The 26,168-nt window shown below is 39.5% G+C and overlaps 1 protein-coding gene across 2 annotated transcripts in view; it reads left to right on the top strand.

Annotated features, from left to right (window-relative positions):
• The window catches only part of grin1a (glutamate receptor, ionotropic, N-methyl D-aspartate 1a), a gene marked incomplete at its 3' end in the record, with an annotated part of 36,406 nt that extends 10,984 nt beyond the window's left edge, over positions 1–25,422 (top strand). The window contains exons 4-22 of one of the 2 annotated variants that reach the window (XM_079835033.1): positions 969–1,031; positions 1,780–1,877; positions 4,375–4,496; positions 6,118–6,292; positions 6,536–6,680; positions 6,886–6,972; positions 7,103–7,250; positions 8,160–8,287; positions 8,392–8,556; positions 10,076–10,194; positions 10,579–10,691; positions 10,774–10,922; positions 11,000–11,157; positions 11,608–11,769; positions 12,022–12,131; positions 12,456–12,601; positions 15,605–15,631; positions 16,068–16,178; positions 23,248–23,316. In XM_079835033.1, the coding sequence (XP_079691159.1) occupies positions 969–1,031; positions 1,780–1,877; positions 4,375–4,496; positions 6,118–6,292; positions 6,536–6,680; positions 6,886–6,972; positions 7,103–7,250; positions 8,160–8,287; positions 8,392–8,556; positions 10,076–10,194; positions 10,579–10,691; positions 10,774–10,922; positions 11,000–11,157; positions 11,608–11,769; positions 12,022–12,131; positions 12,456–12,601; positions 15,605–15,631; positions 16,068–16,178; positions 23,248–23,316 (2,295 nt within the window). Of the gene's footprint in view, positions 1–968; positions 1,032–1,779; positions 1,878–4,374; positions 4,497–6,117; positions 6,293–6,535; positions 6,681–6,885; positions 6,973–7,102; positions 7,251–8,159; positions 8,288–8,391; positions 8,557–10,075; positions 10,195–10,578; positions 10,692–10,773; positions 10,923–10,999; positions 11,158–11,607; positions 11,770–12,021; positions 12,132–12,455; positions 12,602–15,604; positions 15,632–16,067; positions 16,179–23,247 lie in introns of both variants that reach the window. The other variant, XM_079835032.1, reaches the window with a different exon arrangement.
• Positions 25,423–26,168: the final 746 nt, after the last annotated feature.

Below are 26,168 nucleotides of genomic sequence, written 5' to 3'. Positions count from 1 at the left end.
TTCAAATTGCATATAAATATGACAGGAAAGATCAAACAATTGCTGCATGTACATAACAATGCTGAAATATCAGATTTTTCTTGCTATTATATTCTAATGCAGTTCAGACTGAAGCCCTATTCTGCTATTTTTATGCACTGTGCACCAAGGATCATTTTCATAATTATTCTGCTATCAGTTTACACGAGTGTCAGTTATAATGAGCTATTTCCAGCGAATGCACAGCAGGGTTCAAGGCTGCAGCATGAGTTTGGTTAAAGAGGTGCTCAGCAAAGGCCACTGTGTATTCACCTTTCTAATTTCCTTTGACGTGCCATAATGAGCAAATGCCACGACACACATATAGGTCATGCATAATTTCAGAAGCTTGAAACGAGAATCGCATGAGCGCACGTCAAGCCTATCGCGGTATTCGGCCAGAGTTGTGTGTCTGTCTATGCAGGAGAGGCTTATTTATATCACTGCAAAATGGCACCGTTTGAGCCAGGGTTTCCCCCGAGGCCACTGCCCTCGAAAATACAGCAGAACTCAAGATGGTGCAGGAGAAAAGGGTCTTTTTAGTGTGCTTCTGCAATCCTATAGCACTCGGCAATATCTGCATTATCATTGAGCGATTTGTTAACTTGGCAGGCCGTCACAGTAGTCCGTCATCTTAATTGAATTTGAAGTAAAGTTACATCAATAATTCAGTAGGCATTCACGCGCTGCTGCAAGTAGTTGATCTGGATTGATCGGAACGCACCACTTGGTTCCTTAAGTTTGTAATGTTGTTGCGTCTTGCTAGCTCTGCTTAGGTCCGTGATCTTATGTCACATGGTCGATGATGTTTTTTGCAAGTCCCAGCGTTAGGGATTCAAATTTGGAGCAGAAAAGTGAAAATTTGTTGGTTGCTTTACTGCCCACCATTTTCAACTGTTTATAATATTCTTCTGTGTCTGCATATTTTCTCTGTGCACATTACTCATCAGAATAAAAAAAGGAACTATGAAAACCAAGACCAACTGTCCTATGACAACAAGAGAGGACCTAAGGTATATTTGCATGGTCAATGCACGCCGCCCTCCAAAATCTCTAAACGTAGCTACTAGAAACAGCCCAATCAATCACCGGCCAACCCAGAAATGCCCTTCTCTTGGTAGCACGTGTTTCTTGTTACGTTGAGAAGTTACTTTTCCCTTTTTTATGATTTAAATGAAGAATGGATTTCTTTTGAACGATTATCATTTCCGTTAAAAAAATTAAAACGCTCCGCTTCTTTCATTACCATTTTTTCCTTTTTTGAAAAGGATGATGCATGATTCAGATTTTAAAAAAAGCAAGCCCATTCCTTTGTGGAGATCCGATAGTTTGGGACACAACACTCTCCCAGATTCTACTTCCTATTGCAGCATCCCCTCGTTGCTCTTTTTTTCTCGACTCTTTTTCTTTGGGGAAATGACGTCCTCTCACCTGTCACTCCCCTTTCCACCTGGTTTTAGTTTCCGGTTGCATCGGTCTCACTCCCGAAACCTCTAACATGCACGTCCTTCTCTGAAGCCTTGATAACCCTCAGTTTGCATGCGACAATGCCAAAGTTTTTTTGTTTTTCAAGCTTTTTTATTCTTTTATTTTTCATTTTTGAAGCAGTTTCCCTGAAACTCTATAATTTCCCCCCTTTTCAGCCCCCCTCCCCCCAAAAAAACAGCAACAACCAAACCAACCAAAAGTGCTAAATGAGGCAGCATGGTTCAGTTATGGAAGTAAATAGCCTCTTTGACTGATTGTGTACCCCAATCTCAGGCCGAGAAAGTGCTTCAGTTCAACCAAGAGACTAACTTAACTGCTCTGCTCCTGGAGGCCAAAGAGCTGGAGGCTCGAGTGATCATTCTCTCTGCCAGGTGAGAGGTTTACCGCATGATGTTATCTCAGCAGCCCGCCAAAATCTCTGCAGTTCACTCTTCACTGTATAATTACCTGCAAAAGAGTAATGAATCAGAATGAGTCATCCACATATTTATTATACTTTTCACCCTGCTGAATAGACCAGCATATGTTGTGTTGTGGTTGCTTGTGTTTCTTAAAGGAATATTCTAGGTTCTATACAAGACAAGTTAAATGAACAGAACTTGTGGCTTGATGTTTATTACCAAAAAGAGAAGTTTCACTTGTTCCTCCTTTTCTTAACCTGTGTCAAGTTATATTCAATTTTACAACTTCATCGTAGGGTTTTTATAGTTAACTAAAACTAAAACTATTAAAAAATGGCAACTTTTAAGTTGAAACACAAAAACTACTAACAGGAAATACATAAAAATTGGAACTAAAATTAAACAAATAAGAATTAATATGAAAACTGAAAACATCAAAATAAAAGCTAATTCAAAATATATATATATTAAAAAAAAGAACTAAGAATGAACAATACTACAGCATTTATAAAATCTTAGATCATGTTAATTTCAACATTTACTAATACATTATTAAAATCGAACGTTGTATTTCTTAACATTAGTTAAGGCAAAGTGAACTAACATGAACAAACAATTAACTAAACTACAGTATTTTTATTAACTAAGGTTAACAAAGATTAATAAATGTAAAAAAAAATGTTTGCTAATTTGTTAGTTCATGGTAGTTAATGCGTTAACTAATGTTAAAAAATGAAACCTGGACACAATTCTATCAATGACATCATACCCTCGATTACCGTTTTTATTTTGTAGAAACCATGGAAACACTAAAGATGCTTTAATATATGTTTTATTAGACAGGATACATTCATCGACAGAAAACTAACCATTGTTATATAGCTCAATACAGTTTGTCTTATTGTTTAAATCTCGTTTTCTTGCTTTACCGCAAGTACCATGTTTTACCAAGCCTAATATCAATCTATCAGTGTGCAACAAGTGTCTCATAGTAGCTGTAGAGCGAACGCAGCATTTTAACATAACTTTCAACATGCTCAAATGTATCTAATATGATAAAACAGCGCTGCGTTACCCCACATTGGCCAGAAGAACCGAAAGTGGTCGTCTGTGGCATAATAAAATCTCTACTGCTATCAAGCCGTGTGTCACACTGGTCTCTCATTAGCAATCGCTCCAGCAGCCTCGTTCCGCTCCAATGGCTTTTAGCCCCACCCTATTTCATACTACAGTAATGCTAATAAATCTTTAATACATTAGCTCATGCATTAATATGATTTCTGCCTGAGTCCCGTCGGATTCTTTTCCAGCGTCTGTAGAGGTGATGACAAAAACTCCCATGATTCCGCAGAATCAAGCCGTCATCAAGCTGCGCCTTTGTTTTTAATAAGCGACCTCTAGCAATGAAAATTACAAATTGTGCCTTTAATAGAGTTCATGTACAAGTACCCATTAACTTCCACTATATGTGCCTCACTCTACCCTTGAATTTATTTTAATCAACATGCCACAAATTTTGATTGAGCTTAACTTGTACTGAACCTGGAAAAAAACTAGCTTAAAGGGATAGTTCACCCAAAAATGAAAATTTGATGTTTTTCTGCTTACCCCTAAGGCATCCAAGATGTAGGTGTCTTCGTTTCTTCAGTAGAACACAAATGAAGATTTTTAACTCCAACCGTTGCTGTGTGTCACTCATATAATGCTTGTCAATGGAGACTAATTCTATTAGAGTAAAAAAAAACATGGACAGACAACTTCAAATTAAACCCTGCGGCTCGTGACGACACATTGATGTCTTAAGATACGAAACGATCGGTTTCGGAGAGAAACCGAACGGTATTTATGCAATTCAGACTGCCATCACTTCCCGTGAGTGAGGTCAAAATTCCGGCCGGGTCATAGATATATACATAGATACCTAATTAGTGCCTGCGTGGATCGCTCGAATGAGGTATCTACGTATACATATCTATGACCCGGCCGGAATTTTGACCTCACTCACGGGAAGTGATGGCAGTCTGGAGAGCTAAAGCGTTCGTCTGATATGAGGTGAAATTAATTGCATAAATACCGTTCGGTTTCTCTCAGAAACCGATCGTTTCGTGTCTTAAGACATCAATGTGTCGTCACGAGCCGTGGGGTTTATTTGAAGAAAAAAAGACACCTACATCTTGGATGCCTTAGGGGTAAGCAGAAAAACATAAAATTTTCGTTTTTGGGTGAACTATCCCTTTAACTAGCAAGACATGGGTTTTGGGACAGGGTTTGCAGGTGCACAGCTTTGCTATGCTGGCCCACCAGCAAGACCAGCACGAAAAACAGTACTACCCAGCTGGTCTTTTCAGCAGGATAGGCCATAGATAATACTGAAAAGTCAAAACAATGGGTTTACAAAGCAATTTCATACTTCAGTGAGCTTCTCATGTTTCTGTCAGCGGTTGTAAACCTGTCTATCTGCCTTTAGTGAGGAAGATGCAGCCGCCGTGTACAAAACAGCGCGTTTCCTCAACATGACAGGCTCAGGCTATGTATGGCTGGTCGGGGAGCGTGAGATGTCCGGTAAAGCTTTGAGCGAGGCCCCTGATGGTACGTACGCCCACCTCAGTATAACTGAGACAGAAGCAGAGAAAATTAAGCCATTTGTCTCAGTTGTTCTTTTAACTTTGACTAGTCTAGAGACGTTTTATTGATGAAGCGATTTGCGGATGTTAGTGTATGTGTGTTTGTATATAAATTAGCCGTTTAAACATTTAAGCACTTGATGTGTTTAAAGGTTTTAAACGAGTCACTTTAGATTACACCATAACGGTTGCGTTCTCTGGTTGACTGGCAAGATTAATTACAATTGTGAACTCAATGTTAACCTCTAGAGGTTTAGTTAAGAAGGCACCATAAAGATGTTATTGTCATTAAGTAGTTTTTTGCTGAAAATGTGTGCGTTAACTCACAGAGTGTGGTTTTATCATATCATGTTTATTACATGTATATTAATAGTCTGGCTTTCATGAATTTATAAAGGGTGTTTTTTCAACCCTCCCTTTGACGTGTTTCTGGTATTGGTAAGCTATAAATGGCCTTTTATGTCCCAGGCACTGCACAAGTCATGTGTTTTTAACCCTCTGGTGCTCTTCGGTCACTTTTGACAAATTGTGTAGCGTTTTCTTTTTTTCAAATGTTTTACTTTATCGGAATGGTACGGAAAGGTAAAGGTTTTAGCACTTGCTGTGAACACACACACACACAAAAATCATGGACATGATTAGAAAAGGTTAAATGATCCTGAAAAAAATTTCACCCTATATTCCTCAAAATGAATGGGAAACAAATTTTATCTAGTGGAAAGATTTGATACTGCGCCCAAACAAAATCTTACTGAAAGCTCATTTTTTGAGATATCAGCCTCAAATTTGGAATGCAACTTGTTTACATTCATGTCTTTTCTCGCAGTTGAGTAAAATTTGTTTTGGAAAAATATTCATACAAAAATTGAAAATAGTATTTTATAGAAAAACTGCATAAATATAATTTAGTACCATAAAATCCCTAACAAATGATTAAAAAACATTATCAAACTAAAATATAGTATATTCATTTCATTGAAATAAAAAAAGTTTGACCGCTACGTGAAGAGCACCAGTTCACACTACTGTCGTTGTTGTTCCCAATACACCTGTTCACCTTTTACCCTGGCAGTGTTTTTCTTGTCTTTGTCCCCACTTAAACACTTGTGGAGTCTTCACAGTAAACTTTTGGAGATCTCCTACAGAACTGGATCTTTCAAACCCTGCTCCAACAATAAAAACTCAGCTGAAGTTGGATTTATATGAAGTATACCTTAATTCTGATATATTTCATTAATCAGTGTGTGTTAGTGTCTCACCAATTGGACAGGACTTACCACAGTTTGGGAGTAGGTGGCGCTAGTGTGCTCAGTTCAGTAAATCCAACCTCAAGGGTCAGAGCTTGCATTTTGGGCAAAATGTCTCAACATACCTGTGAAGAACAAAACCATTAATTTTACATGCTGACTCTAATTGGCTAAATCTACCAGTGGAGAAGTTGACAAAACATGATTTGACATTTGATTTGAGAGTCATTTGTCTATGCTGGCTCAAAGGGCGACCCTATGGGTTTCTTTGCGTTGGAAAGGGCTCCGAAATGTCAAGAGTGAACAGCTCACTGCTTCATTTTTGACGTCACCACATAGGGCTTATTGGCCTCCAGCTCATCAATGGCAAGAATGAGTCGGCGCACATCAGCGATGCCGTTGCAGTCGTAGCCCAGTCCATCCAAGAGCTCTTTGAGAAAGAGAACATCACAGAACCTCCAAGGGGTTGTGTGGGCAATACCAACATCTGGAAGACAGGGCCACTCTTTAAAAGGTCAGTTCTACTAAAGATCATGCATGCAGCTGACCCGTTTAATTTGATTTTGTATGATGTGTTATTATTTTCCTCAACATCCTGCTTGAGGGGACATCTGCCTCATTCTTTGATGGGTTTTGACAACCACAGGCTGATGTTCTATGTGATCTAATGCACTGTCAAAACACATGATATTTATTCTATGCATCACATCCATATGCAAAAAGTTACTCACAGCTCAATACTGGCTGCACTCCACAGGGTATTGATGTCTTCGAAGTACCCAGAGGGCCTAACGGGACGCGTTGAGTTCAATGATGATGGTGACAGAAAATACGCTCATTACAGCATTCTCAACTACCAGAAGAGCAGACTGGTTCAAGTCGGCATTTACAATGGAACACAAGTACAAGTCTTCTTTCACAGTGTTTAATTTATAATTTCATGAAAATAATTGTTTAAAGTTTTTACGCTTTTCCTGAGTTATTTTCAAAGCCAACTCTGTATTGACACTTTTGGAATCTATATAGGCAAATTATTTCAGATTAAAGGATTGAACAACAATTATGATTATAAGCCTGTTATTTATCTGCTGTAACTATCTACATTAGGTGGTGATGAATAAACAGAGGAAGATCATTTGGCCTGGAGGTGAAACAGAGAGGCCGAGAGGATTCCAGATGTCTACTCGATTAAAGGTACAGAGTTCAGTTCGTTAATCTAAAAACTTGCAAAAAATTTAGGGCCATGAATCAGGAAACTACCTGAATGCTTGATATATGTTTCCTATAGGAACATTGAACATAATTGAACATCCATCTTTTGCAGATAGTGACCATTCATCAGGAACCCTTCGTTTATGTGAAGCCAACTACGCTGGAAGGGACCTGCAAGGAAGAGTACACACCCAATGGAGTCCTAATTAAAAAGGTGATCTGCACTGGACCAAATGAGACCATCCCAGGTAACCCATCAGGGACGTTTATATTGTCACTGTGCTTTTCTACATCCGCCGTCTGGAGATACATACATAAATACATACATACATATATACATACATACATATATACATACATACATACATATATATGCAGCAGGTATTTATATATGTATGAATGTAGCAAGTATGACATGACTGTGGGCATGTGTGTTTGTGTGAAAGTATGTTGTAAAGCCAATTTTTGTGTGTGTGTGTGTGTGTGTGTTACATGGTAAGTGTGTGACTATTACTGCTTGATGCAAAATGTGTGTGCATGTGCTGGATGTTTGCAAACTATGTGTGTGTGTGTGTGTGTGTGTGTGTGTGTGTGTGTGTGTGTGTGTGTGTGTGTGTGTGTGTGTGTGTCGCTTGGGCTTCCATCGTAGCATTTTGCTTTGCATATAGTCAGAGCTATGGGTATGCCTTGTGTTGCAGCCTATATAATCTACAGGTAAAGTGTGAAAGTCAATATGGAAGGATTGTCTTTATTTTAAATGCTGATGCTCCCTGTTGAGTCATTCTGAGATCATAGTTTATGGTGAAATACATCCATTCTGACCACAAGAGTTGCGGCTACTTCACTTTAATTCAGCCAGTACCATAGATTAATTGAAAAAAGTCATTTGCAAAGCTTGTTAATATTTAATTAAGTTATCATTGCAAAAAATCTATGACTGGCTGAGTAGCAGAGCGAAAGCTGTATTTGGAAATGGAATTGATCAGACCTCAATGCTGTCTAACAGTTGAGAGCACTGCCATCTAAAAGAGAAAGACAATAGCTGAATAATTGAGTGGTTTTGGCATTGGGGTGAGTGGAGTATGAGTGGTGGGCTTTCAAAATAAACATTTTCCTCATGTAACTATGTCAGATGAAATGAAATTTAACTTTTTCTGGTTTGGTTACAGGACGCCCAATTGTTCCCCAATGTTGCTACGGATTTTGTGTTGACCTTCTGATCAAATTGGCAATGACCATGAACTTCACCTATGAAGTACACCTGGTGGCAGATGGGAAATTTGGAACACAGGAAAGAGTAAGTATACTTTCCTGTTTTGTCAAGTATAAGCAATCTTATTATCATATGAAAAATTCTTATAACCAATTATTTTGCTTTCTATTTGTCATATGGTGACATAGGTAAATAACAGTAACAAGAAAGAATGGAACGGCATGATGGGTGAGCTCCTGGGTGGCCTTGCTGATATGATTGTTGCTCCCTTGACGATCAACAATGAACGGGCCCAGTACATAGAATTCTCCAAGCCTTTTAAATACCAGGGACTGACTATCCTTGTGAAAAAGGTAAGATTACACTACTAAACCCAGCAAGCAATAGCCGTCATTTCACCGTCTAGGGGATAACTATAGACCCAATATAGTCTGGCTATGAGTAACCCACTTCTATCCAAAATAACCTTGAATTTGGTTACATGTCGTTTTTGCCAAAATAACTTGCGAGATGTATGATATTCCATCATATAAGCAAAGTCAACAGTGATTACAAGGTGTTTGGTTTAATTTCTTAGTTAGACGTCTATTACATTTTCATTGACAGCCCATGACGTCAGGGCTGTGTTTGGATGGCTATTAGACGTCTTTTAAATGCAAACTTGCTTGCTGGGAAACTACCACAGTCTGGGCCCTATTTTAACGATCTGAAACGCAAGTGTCAAAGCGCGAACCGCAAGTAACTTTGTGGGCGGGTCTCGGCACTGTTGCTATTTTCCCGGCGGGATAAATGGCTCTTGCGCCCGGCGCAAATCTAAAATGGGTTGGTCTGAAGTAGCTTCATTATTCATAGGTGTGGTTTGGGCGTAACGTGAATAAACCAATCCGAGCGTCATCCAACATTCCCTTTAAAAGCAGGTGCGCAAGTTCCATTATGGATTGCTATTATTATGGCGTATTTACCAGGCGCACGCCAGGAGCGGTTCACAGCCGAGGAGACTGATGTTCTTGTAAGAGCAGTGAAAGACAGAGAAGTGAAGTTGTAATGTTGTACATTATGGTAAAGGTGATTTCACAGTCTTTTTTTTTTCAGTCTTTCAGTTTTTTCAGTTTTTCAGTCGATTTTTTTTCCTGGTTCTTGACGGACAAACCAATTTGTCAGATGTCCTTATATACATATATGTCTTGCCACTATTGGGCAAACAGGTCTTATCCTTAATTATTACAATTAGCCTGAATAATTTGTAAGCTAGATTTATGCCTATTTTTTCACATCTTCGTGGCACACCACAATGATTTCCGTCATCTCATGTGTTAATATTTTTTTAGTGTAACAATTTATGATTTGCAAAAATAACTGTTGCATCTGTGTAGATTACATGAGCAAAGTGTATGCGCGTTGTGCACGCTATACATTATGGTCAAGCATGCGCCCTTAAAATAGCATAATGAACAACGCGCAACGCGCCACTGACTTTAGACTAGGTTTTTTCTGGTCAGTGGCGCAATTGTTTAATGGAACAGCAAAATAGCACCAGGGATTGTTTGCGCCGGAACACGCCTCCTTTTTTGCGCTGAACCGCCCAGGGAGCGCAAGTGCATTCACTAGTTTAGCGACGTGCTTCTGTGGAGGGAAAAGCGCGCTTTGCGCGGGTGCAAAATAGGAATGACACATGCGTCGGTGTACAAAGTCAATTGCGCTGGGTGCAAGATAGGGCCCTCTATCTGAACTTTCATTACAGACTCTGTTGAAAATAGCAGCATTGCTAGTCACCACTTGCTAGTCTCGTCACAGTATTGCTATTACCTACCAAAGCAGGTTTTTAATGAATGTGCTTAATGTATGTAAGTGACCATGCAATGTGTGTTTCAGGAAATTCCTCGTAGTACACTGGACTCGTTCATGCAGCCATTTCAGAGCACATTGTGGCTACTGGTGGGTCTATCGGTACATGTGGTGGCGGTGATGCTTTACCTACTAGACCGGTTCAGGTACAACAAGACATTGGGTTGAGAGTGTTGCTAGATATGTAAGATCGTGTCTCCACCGGGTGTTGTGTGTGTCTTTTTAGGTAGTTTTTTTTCATTCATTGGGATCATGTACTGTACCACCTTTGATTCAGGATGTCTCCACATTGGGTGGCTGCACTCTGAGCCTGTTCTCTTTTCCCTCTCTTTCTGTCTTTTCCTATCTGCTCTCTGCCTTTTTGCTTTGCTTCCACAGCTTTTATAATTCTCTCTATACTGGCAAGTGCTAAGTCAACCAGAAATTGGTTCTCATTGAGATACTATAGAATTTGTTTCAAGACTACTTATGTTTTTTTTTTAACCTATTCTCTTTCTGATCACGTTCACTGTTTCACCTGGTTTTCCCAGCCCATTTGGAAGGTTTAAAGTAAACAGCGAAGAAGAAGAAGAGGATGCCCTCACCTTATCTTCAGCTATGTGGTTTTCTTGGGGCGTCTTGTTGAACTCTGGAATCGGAGAAGGTGTTGTGAAAGTCAAACTTTGCTGATCATGTTACAAATCCATTTTATTTGACATATGTTTGACTACTTACTTGTTGTCCAGGTGCCCCACGTAGTTTTTCAGCCAGAATTTTGGGAATGGTGTGGGCTGGCTTCGCTATGATTATAGTAGCATCTTATACTGCCAACTTGGCTGCCTTCCTGGTGTTGGACCGGCCTGAGGAGCGCATCACCGGCATCAATGACCCAAGGGTATGTTTCTCTAAGCACTTGAAGTACCAACATAAAGCTTTCTAATATGTATACAGTAAGTTTGCGTTTTTTTCCAGCTAAGGAACCCATCAGACAAGTTCATCTATGCCACAGTGAAGCAGAGTTCGGTGGATATTTACTTCCGGCGACAAGTTGAGCTAAGCACCATGTACCGCCACATGGAGAAGCACAACTACGAAAGCGCCGCTGAAGCCATCCAGGCTGTTCGGGACAAGTGAGTCCCTGCTGGGTAGACACCAGCAGGTCTGGCCTCATGGTCAGTCAATCAGTCACTCAGTCTTGAGGGTCCTGGGCCTGTAGGTCTCAGGTATATAAATCAGTGCCAGAACTTGCTGCACTAACCTGTGACCCTGGCCCATATCCCTGCTCAGGAGAGGCCCAGCTATGTGCCACACATAACATATATTAACAATGAGATAAAGAGCAACTTTTTCAGGTTTTCAGCAAAAACGTCATTGAGGGAATCCAATGGGGGACAAAGCTCCACTCGTCCGGCATTGGATTTCATTTGCCTATGAGGTGGCAGTCTAGTTTTCTGGTAACACAAGTTGCACAAGAGGGGTGGGTGGGGGCGGGTGCCACGAGTGTGTTTTGTTTCTCACTGTACTGTTGCACCGTAACCCCCCACCCTTCCCGTCCTCCTCCCTTCCCCCTGCCCCCACAGCAAGCTGCATGCTTTCATCTGGGACTCTGCGGTGCTGGAGTTTGAAGCCTCGCAGAAGTGCGACCTGGTGACCACGGGAGAGCTGTTTTTCCGTTCGGGCTTTGGCATAGGCATGCGCAAGGACAGCCCCTGGAAACAGAATGTGTCCCTGGCTATTCTCAGGTCTGTCCCAGCCGAAGCAGCATATTGTATGCTTCTGTTTATGTTGTATAAAATCTCATCATTGGACACTTAATCATCTCTCTTTGTGTATTTCCCCTCTTCCATCCCTGCTGTCTATGTGCTTGAACATATATGTGTTTTTGTATATGTGCTAGTGGTTGTGGTGACTTTGTGGGATTTATCGGGACTTTCTGCCCAAAGCAGCTTGTTAACATTTGGACTTCTCTTCCTGCTCTCCACCACCCTTTGTAGTTCCCATGAGAATGGCTTCATGGAGGACCTAGATAAAACCTGGGTGAGATACCAGGAGTGTGACTCAAGGAGCAATGCCCCAGCCACACTCACCTTTGAGAATATGGCAGGTATGGTCCATTTCAGGTACAGAGAAACCTAAAAGAGATTGGACAAAAAAGGTACAGTAGGTAATGCATTGGGGCCTTTTTTTGTCCAATGCTTTTAGTTGTTGTTTTATGCTCACCTGTGTTGGTGTTCACATTTGTAACAAACTCATTAACCTTTAACATCCATCCAATTTGCATGGTTTTCAGCAGCAGGCCCTAAATAAATGGGCAATACATGTAGGATTCCATCACACAGAGGCTCCAGCTCCTCAATGGGTTGATTCGAAGAGAACTGTGTCTCTTCGTTAATCGTCTGACAGTCTCCTTCATCCCTCTCATTCACAGGTGTCTTCATGCTGGTTGCTGGAGGCATTGCAGCAGGGATCTTCCTTATCTTCATCGAAATTGCATACAAGCGCCATAAAGACGCCCGCAGGAAGCAGATGCAGCTAGCCTTTGCGGCCGTCAACGTTTGGAGGAAGAACCTACAGGTAAGGCAGCTCTCTCCTATAACACAAGAGGTAAAAAGAAGGGTGAACATGAGGGAATGACCTTTACATAACAACTACCTTTTTGTACTGTTCATAACTTTGTTAAAAACAGATCCCTGGTTGCTTTGTTAAACAGATCTATGGTTGCACGTTTGGTGTGGTGACCAAAGGTGGACGATCTTTCTTAAATTGCGTGTTCCTAGGCTTCTAAAAGGGCCAACAAAGAAAAACAGCCTCTCTCCCATTTTCATGGCTGGTCTAGGATTGTCTAGGCTGCTCTGGTTCAATCAGCCTCCTTCTTCTTATCTGTACCAACAGGACAATAAGGAGAGTTCAGGGAGTCAAGCTGTGGGTGCGGCTGGGACTCCATCTTTAGTATGTAAAACAAGCTGATCCGTCTTGTTGCCACGTCATCCTTGCTACGCGAATTAGCATATTTAAAATTGCTGATATGCTTAGTTCATCAAAATATGAAGCTGCTTTCATGGCATGAACCACTTAAACGCTTCAAACCACTAAGCGTATTAAGGTTAGATGAAATAAAAATCCTTGAAGATAACGTAGGCTGCCAAATTAATGTTTACAATATCAAAAAGTTAATGTTGATTTGATATACTGTTAGCATGCGTCATCAAGCTATGCTAAGGAAAACAGACAGCTATTAAGAAAACAAGACAGAGCACTAATTGTCATCAGTAGCAATATATGTCCCAGCCTATACCATTAAAAAATAGTGCAAGAGTTATAATATGACATAAAACATATTATAGAAGCAAATATTTCAAAAGTCTAACACAGTCCAATCGAAATGTCTGCTACAAACTCTTGATCACCTGTGTGTCCTTTGAGGCCAATGTCCTGGGAGGTCTTCCTAGTGAGACTGTGATATTTGGTGAGGGGTGGGCCAGTGGGGTGGGTTCTGGGTAGAAGTACAGTGAGGCTGTGAGAGCCTCAAGCTGCTTCTTTATCCAGAATGACAAAAGGTCAGAACTGCTGCAATAGAATAAACAGCAGTGGCTGTGAAAGGTAAGACCACAGTCGCTTGTCTTTGTGAACAGGTCAATTTACCGTCAATGTCTGTCATCTGCCTCACATGTATAATTGTCTCTGTATGTATATGCATGTAGGCTCTTATGCAGAAAGGTTAAGCGAACATAAACTAGCAAGAACAAAAAAAAAATTACATTTGGAGTCTAGAAGATCTATACCAGATACAAATGAAGGGTAAAAATATTAAGCTATCACTAATGTTAGCATGTATGGATCATTCAAAGAGGCATATCGGAATGGTTTTTGTCAGCTCTTCCTTTCTGCATAGGAATTTACACAACTTTTTAATGGTGAAATCGGTGCGAGCTTGCGTGTATAAATGTTATAAATGTTTTGTTTGTATACTTCAGTATAAATTTTCATATCCAAATACCCCATTTGCACTTCTTTGTACTTCACCTTCACAAAAGGATCTGCGAGTGATACACACACTGCACTTCTGAATAACCTGCCCAATTTGCAGTTTTGTCCACTGGGCTGTTCTGTTGTCATCTTAAAAGCACAGATATGTCAAAAACATGCTGCCCACATTTCAATGGTTAATGGTTGTCTCTTGGAGCAGAGCCCATTCAGAAGTGCACTGCCTTCAGGAAAATGAGAAAACAAAAGGGAAACACTGAAAAAAATGATGCAAAACTAAATGAAGCGTGAATGTGCTCTCATGAGATAATAGGTCGAGTCTTGCAGCCAGTTATGTGTCTCACTGTGCCGGTGGTCTACGTGGGTCCAGCATGCTAATGCACAGACAGTGCTCTGACGACAGCCAAATAGGAATTATTGCTTCTTTTTTTTTTTGTGAAAAGCATAACAATGAACACACAACAGTGTGTTTAGCAAATGCTGCGTTTCCACCGCAGGAACTTTCCCCAGGAACTAGGAACTTTGGGGTGGTACTCGGTGTGTTTCGACCGCAAGTTCCGGGTAAATATTTCCCCCTCCAAACGGCCCTGTTAATAATAGCTGATAATAAGTTATTATTAATAACATACGTTGTCTTATTTTAAATCTAGCGTTACGAGCTTTCAGAATACGCTTTAGCATCAGTGCTCGTCTCTTTTCAGCCGTTTTGTTAATTACATATTTAGTAAACCAATACATAACTAGCAAAAGCAGCGCTGCTTGCATCTCCTCCATACTTGTTATTGTTGCAGACAGTGTCGCGCAAAAATTATTACTGTCCATCGCTGACTGAGAGGAACAGCCGTGCGCAGTCCCACATCTCTGGACTAATTTGCCTAATCTTCACGGTACTTTAGACCGCAGCAGAAATGCAGACAGTAGCAGTAGCAGGTCTGGGGGAAAACAAGTTCCTGTAAAAAAAGTTCCTGGTACAAATTGTTCCGGGTAATTTCGGTGGAAACGGGGCTAAAGTTGTTCTTAGACTGCAAAGACATAGTGGTAAGTCCCAAGGTGGGAGATTTTTAAATGGTAGCAGGGGTCAAATGATATTCAGAAAAAAGGACCAAAACAAATGTGAAGATGACCCTGAGAGTTTTCCATCAGTCAAAGTCAACTGTATGCTTGTTTACGTTTTGCTTACTTTATCCATACCCTTGCTCCTACTGCCCTCTGCATGAGTCTAAATGAAATTCTCACCACACTTAACCCAACTCTCCAATACCCTGATATAGTACGTCCCTTATGTGTGGTGTGAATTTCCGTTATACCCTACAAAAAGTATAACGCTCAAAGAGGGTTCTTATAAGTATTCATGTATTGATCAGTATTATTTCATATCCTGTGCTCTTTTGGCATTTTATTGGTTGCTGTACTTCCCTATAAGAGTGTTGTTTTGTTTTGTGATATTACAGACTGCTTGGCTTTGATGTCATTATTTCCTCAGCAAGCTCATTTTGCTGCCTCCTGCTTTTGCTTATGGATCTTAAAGTCATATGATCTTTAAAGCAAGTGGATAAATATTTATTTATTTTTCTTTTTTCCTCCCCAATGCAGCCCTCTTCCTCTGTAGAGACTCAGGATGTAAGAATACCTTAATTCGACCTTTTCTTACACAAACACACCCAGTCTTGTTCTATACCTTGGTACCATTTGTAGAGGCCAGAGAGTAGCCGTGTGGGGCACCTTTGTTGGACGGTGGGAGGGAAGGGGGGCAAAAAGGTCCTAATCTTCTTCTGTGCCTAAAACCACAAAGTGTTAACAGCAAGTATTTATGAAACAGCACAAAACAGATTCCAAGGAAGATCATTTGAGAATTCCTGACCCTCTTTGCAACCGAAAATGTGTTGCATTCTACCAATTCTTAGTCTCTTTCAGTCAAACAAGTCTGACTTCCATTCATATTTATAGATTGTTGGTTTTTAAGATAGTTTATCAACGGGGAATTAAGGGGTGTGGTTTTGGCAGTTGAAAACCAGCCAGAGAACATGAATAATTGTTCTACGTATATTTATTTTAGGATAGGAAAAGTGCTAGAGCAGACAGCGACCCAAAAAAGAAACCCTCTTTTAGGTCCATCAGTACCAACCTGGCCTCCAGCATCAAGAGACGTAGGTCCTCCAAAGACACGGTAAGGAGGTTAAGGAATGGCATCTCTTTTTACTCGACCGGTCTCTCTTCCTCTTTCTGCGTCTGTCTTTCTCTCGTCCTATTCTTCCGCTCCTCACTCTGTATCTACTTTCTTCTGTCTTAAATGACATGTCATGTCTGAAACCAAGAGAGCCGCATTTCTCTCTGGTTATTCCTCCATTCCTGGCATCTCGGCCACGGCCACGTGTCTGTCAGTCAGTCATCGAGTCACCATCCAGATCCCATCTGTCAGTTAGGACTTAAGAGCATAGCCAACCTTAAGAGTTAAGATGAAAGGTTTTAGGACCCAATGACGTCAGAATCAGGAAAAGGGTTCTAAAATAAGAGCTGTTCCAAGAGGAGGGGGCGCTGCACAATACCTGATGTTTCTGGGCTGCTTCTCTCCCTTTTGCAACCTCTGGATGTGGAGCGTGTGTTAGTGCGGGTGGACGTGTGTGTGTGTGCCTCTTTTTGGTGGGATGTTATGTGTATTTGTGTTTCTCGTCCGCAAACCTGCCTGATGTGATTGGTATTATGAACAGTCAAATCTTGCGATGTTTGTTTCCCCGACAGCATGCTTTGGTGTTGTGGTGTTTGATCAGAGCAACCGATACCATGCAGACTAACATTTTTTTTTTTTTAACAGTGGAACTTCCCTTTCAGACTTTGGAATCATCAATTAACAATGATTTTCCTTCGTACAGCTGTTTTGCTTAAGGTCCTAACAAAGTTTATTTCAAGGAATGAGAATTTAAAATGAAGATTCTGTCACCATTTACTCACCCTCATGTTGTACCCAATCTGTATGGTTTTCTTTCTGCCATGGAACACAAAAGGAGATGTTTAAGGAGTTGCTTCTCTCCATTCAATAATAGCAGTGACCAAGGGCTGTCAAACTTTAAAAAGTATTAAAAAAACACCATACAATTAGCAATTTATGTGCTAAATTCCAAGTCTTATAAATAAGCAACAAGACATGCTAAACTAATGTAATTTGATATCATTGACATAAAACCTGGTGTGATGTACCAAAAAATGAATTAAATTTGAGAGCTATGAAAACTTTCAGTGAATAATGGCTCAAATTTCAGTCTGATCATCACACAAAATTGTGTGGCTTTAGAAGATTTGGAAAACAGTGCTAACCACAAAATTATAATAATAATTATTATATCATTAAATAATAACTAATATTACTATTTTTTTAACCTGATCCATAACTTAAAATAATAAATAGATCAAATGAATGTGCTGCCAGTTATGGAGACAGTTCTTAACACAATGGATACATATAAACTAGTATTTATACTAAATATAAATATTGCAAGAAAAAGTATGTGAACCGCTTGCAGAAACTGTGAAAATTTGAATAATTTTAACTAAATAAGAGAGATTATACAAAAATGCATGTTATTTTTTATTTAGTACTGTCCTGAATAAGATATTTTACATTAAAAATGTTTACATATAGTCCAAAAAACAAAAAAAATTGCTGAATTTATTAAAATGACCCATTCAAAAGTTTATGAACCATTGATTCTTAATACTGTGTGCCGTTCCCTGGATGATCCACGGCTGTATTTTTGTTTTGTGATGGTTGTTCTTGAGTCCCTTGTTTGTCCTGAGCAGTAAAACTGACCAACGTTCTTCAGAAAAATCCTCCAGGTCCTGCTAATTCTTCAGTTTTCCAGCATCTTTTGCATATTTGAACCCTTCCCATTTCCATTTGTGCATTTAGCCGACGCTTTTACCCAAAGCGACTTACAACTGAGGAGTACAGGAAGCGATCCGTCATGAGGAGGCAGCGAAACTCAGAAAGTGCCTGAAGTACTAAGTTTTAGACATTGCACAGAGCATCATACAATAGGGCAGGGAAGAAGTAGAGGAAAATAAAAAAATGTTTAAGATAAGGTTAAGTGCTCGCGGAAGAGGTGAGTTTTCAGCTGTCGTTTGAATGTTGTCCGTGATTCTGCAATTCAGATGGAGGTGGGAAGATCGTTCCACCAGCAGGGAACAGTGAGTGTAAATGTTCTGGAGAGCCTCTCTGTGATGGTACCACAAGCCGTTGCTCCTTAGCTGAGCGAAGGCTTTTGGTGGGGGTGTAGACTTGTAGGAGCGAGTCAAAGTATGCAGGAGCTGACCTCGTGGTGGATCTGTAAGCAAGCGTAAGTGCCCTGAACTTGATGGGAGCAGCGAGTGGTAGCCAGTGCAGAGAGATGAAGAGTGGTGTGACGTGGGCCCTTTTGGGTTCGTTGAAGATTAGACGTGCTGCTGCATTCTGGATCATTTGGAGCGTTTTGATCGCACATGATGGAAGTCCAGCCAGAAGGGCATTGCAGTAGTCAAGCCTAGAAATGACCAGCTGTGTTGCATGCTCTGTTAGGAAAGGTCTGATCTTCCTGATGTTGTGGAGCGCAAACCTGCATGAGCGAGCTGTCTTTGAAATGTGGTCTTTGAAGGACAGCTGGTCGTCAAAGATTACGCCAAGGTTTCTGACCGACCCTGAAGGGATGATCCGAGATGAACCTAGCTGGATGGTGAAGTCATGTTGTATTATCGGATTGGCAGGGAAGACTAGCAGTTCAGTCTTTGCCAGGTTGAGCTGCAGGTGATGTTTTTTCATCCATATCGAGATGTCCGCCAGACAGCTGGAGATTCTTGCAGCTACTGTGGGGTTGTCAGGTTGGAATGAAAGGTAGAGCTGAGTGTCATCACTTTCCAGCAGTGACTGTATGATTTTGAGATCCATCTTTTCACACTGAGGACAATTGAGGGACTCAAACACAATTATTAAAAAAAAGCTTCAAACATTCACTGATGCTCCAGAAGGAAACACGAAGCATTAAGAGCCGGGGGGTGAAAACCTTTGAACAGGATGAAGAGGTCCACATTTTTCTTATTTTGTTAAATATAATTTTTTTTTTTAATTTAGTACTTCGAAAGCAACAGAAGATACTTGCATGTTTCCCGGAAGACAACTTAAAGGGTTAATTCACCCAAAAATGAAAATACTGTCATTAATTACTTACCCTCATGTCGTTCGACACCCGTAAGACCTCTGTTCATCTTCGGAACAGAAATTAAGATATTTTAGTGTAAATCTGATGGCTCTGAAAGGCCTCCATTGGCACAATGGCACGGTTCACTCTCAAGACCCTTAAAAGGTACTAAAGACGTTGTTACAAAGTCCATCTCACTACAGTGGTTCTAAAATAACTTTATGAATCGGCGATAATAGTTTTTGTGTGCAAAAAACCCCTAAATAACGACTTACATAGTGATGACGATTTCAAAACACGGCATCATGAAGCTTCGAAGCGTTATGAATCAGCGAGTCGTTTCAGCGGTTTGAATCGCCAAATTTCAGCAGTTTGGCGGTTTGACACGCGATCCGAATCATCATTCGGCTCGCTGATTCATAACGCTTCGAAGCTTCATGATGCCTTGTTTTGAAATCGTCATCACTATGTAAGTCGTTATTTAGGGATTTTTTGCCCACAAAAACTATTATCGCCGATTCATAGTTATTTTAGAACCACTGTAGTGAGATGGACTTTGTAACGACGTCTTTAGTACCTTTTAAGGGTCTTGAGAGTGAACCATGCCATTGTGCCAATGGAGGCCTTTCAGAGCCATCAGATTTCAACTAAAATATCTTCATTTCTGTTCCGAAGATGAACGGAGGTCTGACGGGTGTCGAACGACATGAGGGTAAGTAATTAATGACAGAATTTTCATTTTTGGGTGAACTAACCCTTTAAGTACAATTTACCTTGATCTTCAAATTCAATAAGTTTTCACCCCCCAGCTCTTAATGCATCGTGTTTCCTTCTGGAGCATGAGTGAATGTTTAAACGTTTTTTAATAGTTGTGTTTGAGTCCCTCAATTGTCCTCAGTGTGAAAAGATGGATCTCAAAATCATACAGTCACTGCTGGAAAGGGTTCAAATATGCAAAAGACGCTGGAAAACTGAAGAATTAGCAGGACCTGGAGGATTTTTCTGAAGAACGTTGGTCAGTTTTACTGCTCAGGACAAACAAGGGACTCAAGAACAACCATCACAAAACAAAAATACAGCCGTGGATCATCCAGGGAACGGCACACAGTATTAAGAATCAATGGTTCATAAACTTTTGAACAGGGTCATTTTATTAAATTCAGCAATTTTTTTGTCTTGTGGACTATATGTAAAAAATGTTTATGTAAAATATCTTATTCAGGACAGTACTACATACAAAATAACACACATTTTGTAAGATCTCTCTTATTTAGTAAACATTAGTCACATTTTCACAGATTCTACAAGCGATTCACATACTTTTTCTTGCAACTGTACTATATACTAATATTTAATATAATATAAACAGACAGATTATACAAATTTCATAATTTTCTGTGTGTTTGTTTTTTCTTTAGCACTAAAATGCAATATTCTCTCATTTTGTTTAGCAATTATGTTACATATGTTTTTCCCTTTTAAATGGGGAAAATGGGGAATGGGGTGGTGAACGGGGAACGGTGAAGAAAATGCACCGCAATCCAGGTGAAAAGAGAAAAGCAGAGTAACCATCCACAGTGTTTAATCATCCTTTTATTTTTTGATATCAGTGTCGCCTCTCTTTCTATATAAGTGGATGTATATGGATATATAACTGTCGACGTCCCCCACATGATGTACATGCTACACAGCCTCTCTCTTCCTCTGCAAGCATGCAATATATCTGTCGTAGAAGTAGAGACTGTGTTTTGGTTGCCTCAGTAGAAGTAGTTGCATTTATTTGTGGTAGTGATGATGCACACACTTTTTGTCTCTTTTGCTGATTCACTGTCTCTCACCAGGGGGCACTGTGGGCTTGATTTGGAAGTGCCAACAGCAAGCCTTCTAAGTGAACATAACAAGAACTCTCTCATTCTCTCTAAGGCGTGCTAAGGGCATTCTTGATGCAACACCCAGGAAGAAAAAAAAAAAGAAAGAAAAAGCCTCCCGGTGTCATCAGAAGTATTGCTGAATACATCTATTCTGCAATATGACGATGATGATTTTGACAATGAGAACTTTTGCCTTAAGCTTTAGATTTTAGAGTTGTTGCATCATATTTTAAGCTTATACGCTTAATTATTGGCAATGCCATAGCAATAAAAAAACAGTAAGCTATAAAAGAGGACACATGCTATAATTAGTAAGCTTAATGTTAAATGCATAATTGTTTATTGAAAAATATATTTTGAACTTAAACATCCAAACATTGCATGTGTCCTTGGTTTTTGCAGAACAATTTTGCTATTTTTAAAATGTATAGAAAATCTGAAAGTGTTTGCTGCTGCTTTTCCATCAATATATGCATATATATATTTTTTTTCTTTAGGTATATAAACATATTTTTACTTCACATTCAGTCAGTCTTGATTAACAAACTGCAAAAAGTGTGTCACAGCTTAACCAAAAAAGCTCTCTGTGCCTCAGTTTCACAGTTTGCCACAGCAAGGAACAAAATAAAAATAATAATAATAATGAAATAATAATACTATCAGATCAAAATACTTTGTTTAATCAAAATTTCCTTGCAGTTGCAACATGGCAAGCCTCACTGAGAGACATTTTATAGCTTACAAAAATGGAAATTGAAAGCAAAATTTTTTTTGTTGTGGAAATTGCCTTCTGACTGGGCACCTGCATGTCATTGAGTGTTTTGCCAACCCGGCACTGCAGATGCCCATGTGAGAAAACAGCTTGTTGCCCTTCTAAGCTTAAGATGAGGAAACAGTAACTGCAACTGAATGAGAATTTTATATAAATATACAATGGCCCAAAAAGTATTTAGACATTTAAGCTAAATTTAAAATGTATTAATGTTATTGCATTAGACAACAAAATACTGTATGAAGGCACCTGGTATCTATTCCTGAACAAACTTTTAGTCAAATAGTTTGTTAGGTTTTAAAGGTGCACTGTGTAAATTTTAGCGGAATCTAGTGGTGGGGTTGCGAATTGCAACCGCCCACCGCTCACCCCTCCCTTTCGAAGCACATACAGAAATACGGTGGCCGGCACAGGACAAAGATGTAGTCGTCTGAGACAGCAGAGAGTAGCTAGCGCTCTTGTTTTGTCCATTTAGGGCTACTTTAGAAACATGGCGGCGCAAAATGGCGACTTCACTGTAAGGGGACCCGCGGTGTATGTAGATAGAAATGGCTCATTCTAAGGTAATAAATACATAACCGTTCATTATGTAAGGTTTTTATACACCACTGAAAACATAATTATGTATTTTTGTCAATAGATCCTAATAAATATTACACACTGCACCTTTAAATTATAAATAATGTAATACTTTTCAAAATTAGTATTTTGGACACTTTCTGGTTGAACCAACTATGTTCATAGTTACTACATAGTTACTACAACTGCTAGGGCGCCAGTTTGAACGTAGGATAACTGATACCATACGCACACTAGAAACCACATTGTGCCAAGTGGGCTAAAAGCAACTCTAAAAATAGCTTGGAAAAGGTCACTGGTTAGCATCAATGGTTTGCAGATGCCACTCGGTTTATATTTCATAATGTAATGCAATGACATTCATATATATTTAAAGTGTATTGCAAGCGTCTAAATACATTTTGACTTTTGACCCAATCCTGCAGATATAAATAAACACAAAGGTTATTAGGTGACCTAAAACCATCTCACAGCAGAAAACCTGCTTCCTCTTCTTTTAATATTATTCTAAATACCTCCCAAGGCAGCAGGATAGCTTGAAGAACACATTTCCCCACATTGTTTCACATTTTTATAAACCTCCTTGGATGTAACAGAATATTTAAGTTTTGTGTTCAATTGCAAAACATACCCTTTAAAATGTTTACGAGTCCTGGCCTAAAGGCAAAATTGAGCTAAATGCGTTATGATGACATCTGAAACATTCAGTTGTTTCTGGTTTGCATGCTACATGCTGCCTTGGTGGTAAAGAAGGAAATTTCATTCTGGGCTTCTGCGGAAGATGATCGGTAACAGTCGCACTAATGCTCTCTATCCTATGTGTTTTCTACCTTCTCTCTCTTTCTACAGCAATTCCCACCCACAGACATTACGGGCCAACTCAACTTGTCCGACCCGTCTGTCAGCACGGTGGTGTGAGGCAGAGAGAGAGAGAGAGGGGGAGAGTTTAACATAAAGACATGTTCATTCTTTAGAGAAAAACAAAATGGAACTAGAGAGGAGCGTTGTAGTACCACTCCTCTAGGTTTTGCCCAATGGATCCATCATGAATAAGAACTACTGAGCCACTTCACCTTTATGGAGAGCCAATGGGACCTGTCGGAACCTGATGGTGGACTGAAGGGGATGGCATGACATGACAATGCACTGGAACGCTGCCAACACACAGACCATACAAACACATAAACACATACACCTTCACAGCTTGAAGCTAAACTTAATATACACTATCATCATCATTCCATCCACCAGAACTTCTTCTGTATAAATCCTTTATGATTATGTAGAACTATTTCTTATCAGTATTAGTGATTATTCCTATGTTGATTTAGTGGTTTAAGTATTGTACAGTATAATTTAGAACAAAGAGCAACACTTTTCATGTCGCAAGGCTGATTCTAAGGCCGGTATTTAATGAATTAACTAGCTGTAGTACGTATAAGATTAATTATATTCATCATATACATATGACAAATTATCTTCTTTGCATTTTTTTTTATTGTTTTACTTGCTTTCTGTTCATTGTTTTTATTATTTGTCTATATAATCTATAAAGCAAAATGTCAGCCAATCAAGCACATAAACTGTGCCGTTTCAAATATCATTGTCTTTCATATTCTATCATCCCTTTGCATGTAATATGCATGCAAATTTGTCCCTCAAGAGAAATGGACAACAAATATATTTTGTATACCCCTCCACACATCACAGAAAAGAGATACAAATGTTATATTTAATTGATGAGGCTAAATGCACGTCAAATAATTGCAAACTCTCCTTCAAAACAGTTCTTCCTCTTTAAAGTTCTTACGCAGTCGTTCTCAACTCCAGTCTGAAGGGTGCATCAAGGGGCCGAGTTTTTTCATCCAACTAGCACTTGGCATCTCATGCAAAATCATCTCTGTGTGTCATCCCCACAGACAACCCCAGAGATCTTTTACATGAGAAAAGCCCAAGTGTGCCCCTTTAATTTTCGACGCTGGTGCTGCAGTTTCGTACACACCTATTGGTTAGATGGCAAAACTGGCCCGTTCCCAAGTTCTGGGGTTGAGAAACATCAACAAAAGCTGTACAAATAAGGACTGATTACTGTAAATGTTTACTTATATGACCTATGGAAACTCCCCTATAAGAGAGATCACCTACCTAGCACTTTAATGTGAATCTGTCAGAAGCTATATGCATATGGAATTTATGCAATTTGCCAAATGTTGATTGTAATACTCGTACTTGATATGAACATGCACATTTGAGAATGTGCAATATGTTTTATGTAACTGTCAGCTGTTTGAGTTGAACAAAACACTCATTTTCTAGTTTTCATATATCAAGGAATTTAGACAGATTTGTTTCTGATATTTCAGAGTTAAACTGTGTCAAATTCTTTTAGTACATACCGCAGATATCCTCTGTTTACTACCTGTTGACTTCTACTACTTTAGGTTTTAGCCTTTTCAAAATGACAGCTGTGTGTACAATGTTTTTCTCATTGCTTAAGTCAATGAATGTGGTTTGTACTCTAGAGGAACAATGTATTATACCTGATTTCAGGGCATGTGAACATTGAATTCAGTTTATGTTGCCTGGACTCCTAGATTGCCATATGACTTGTGTGTTGATAAGGAAATGTTTTTATGATAAAGTGTCACACTGTAAATGACACAACCACAATAATGATTTGAATTACATCACACATACAAAAACACACATATCCTGAGCATATGTCTTACTTAAATAAGTGCTACATCTATGTTTCAGTTAATTTTAGATATTTCTTCAAACGAACACATAATGTTTGCATTTTGACAAAACTATTTAGAAATACCATTCCTGTGCCAATAAATTTGTGCCATGTCACTTGCAGACCACAACTAGCCTAATTGTCTTCTCAATTTTGTGAGCAATGCATAATGTGTGTAATATTATATTCACTCTATGAATGTTATTTATTTCCATGATTGCCAAATATATATATATAAAGAGAGAGTACTTCAGTAGCCTAAATAAAGACACGTTGTGACTATCCATTTCCCAGAAAGTTCAATATTAGCTACTGTCAGTTCTGGAGAGGTGGAGATGCATAAACTAGTCAAACGTCTGAGTTATTATGGGGGTAGTGGTCAAAAAGTGACTTGTTTATCTCCCAAATGTGAAAGTATGAGGAAAACGCCTCACAGACTATTTAAGAGGCGGGATCCTTAGCGAGGAGGCAGACTGCACCTCTGCAAAACACTGACGTCTGTAACAGGTGAGTTTACTTTAGTCTTTGCTGCACAACTAAATGATAGCTCAATTATTAAAACAATCTGTTAAAATGATTTTAAACACCATCTAGCACACGACGGTTCAATTATCATCAATAATGTGCGCGCGCTTGATGTACACAGCGTCGTGTCATATTACCTATCACCGCCGTCGGTGTGTGAATGAGTGTATGAATGGGTGAATGTGAGGCAAAATGTAAAGCGCTTTGGATGGCCGTAGGTCTGTTAAAAGCGCTATATAAATGCAGTCCATTTACCATTTACCATTTACCATTACCTGTTCTTACGGTGTCTCTATTCCAACGCAGGTGGAGAGATTATCCTATACAAAACAAGCCTTTTTTTATCTCTAAAACTTTGTAGTTCTATTGTATAAATAATAAAAGTGAAAGTGGTCAAAACAAAATTGAGGGGGGAACAGATAAAGGAATTCTGTTTTAACTGGTTTAGCGTTATTTACTTTTTTTTCTGCTTTCACTTTAGCGAAGTTTGCGCCAAAATGTGCTG

This window comes from Gobio gobio (assembly GCF_949357685.1).
Source record: "Gobio gobio genome assembly, chromosome: 14".
Classification (NCBI taxonomy): Eukaryota; Metazoa; Chordata; class Actinopteri; order Cypriniformes; family Gobionidae; genus Gobio; species Gobio gobio.
Note: the sequence above shows the minus strand (reverse complement) of the source record. Positions and strands in the feature narration are given on the sequence as shown.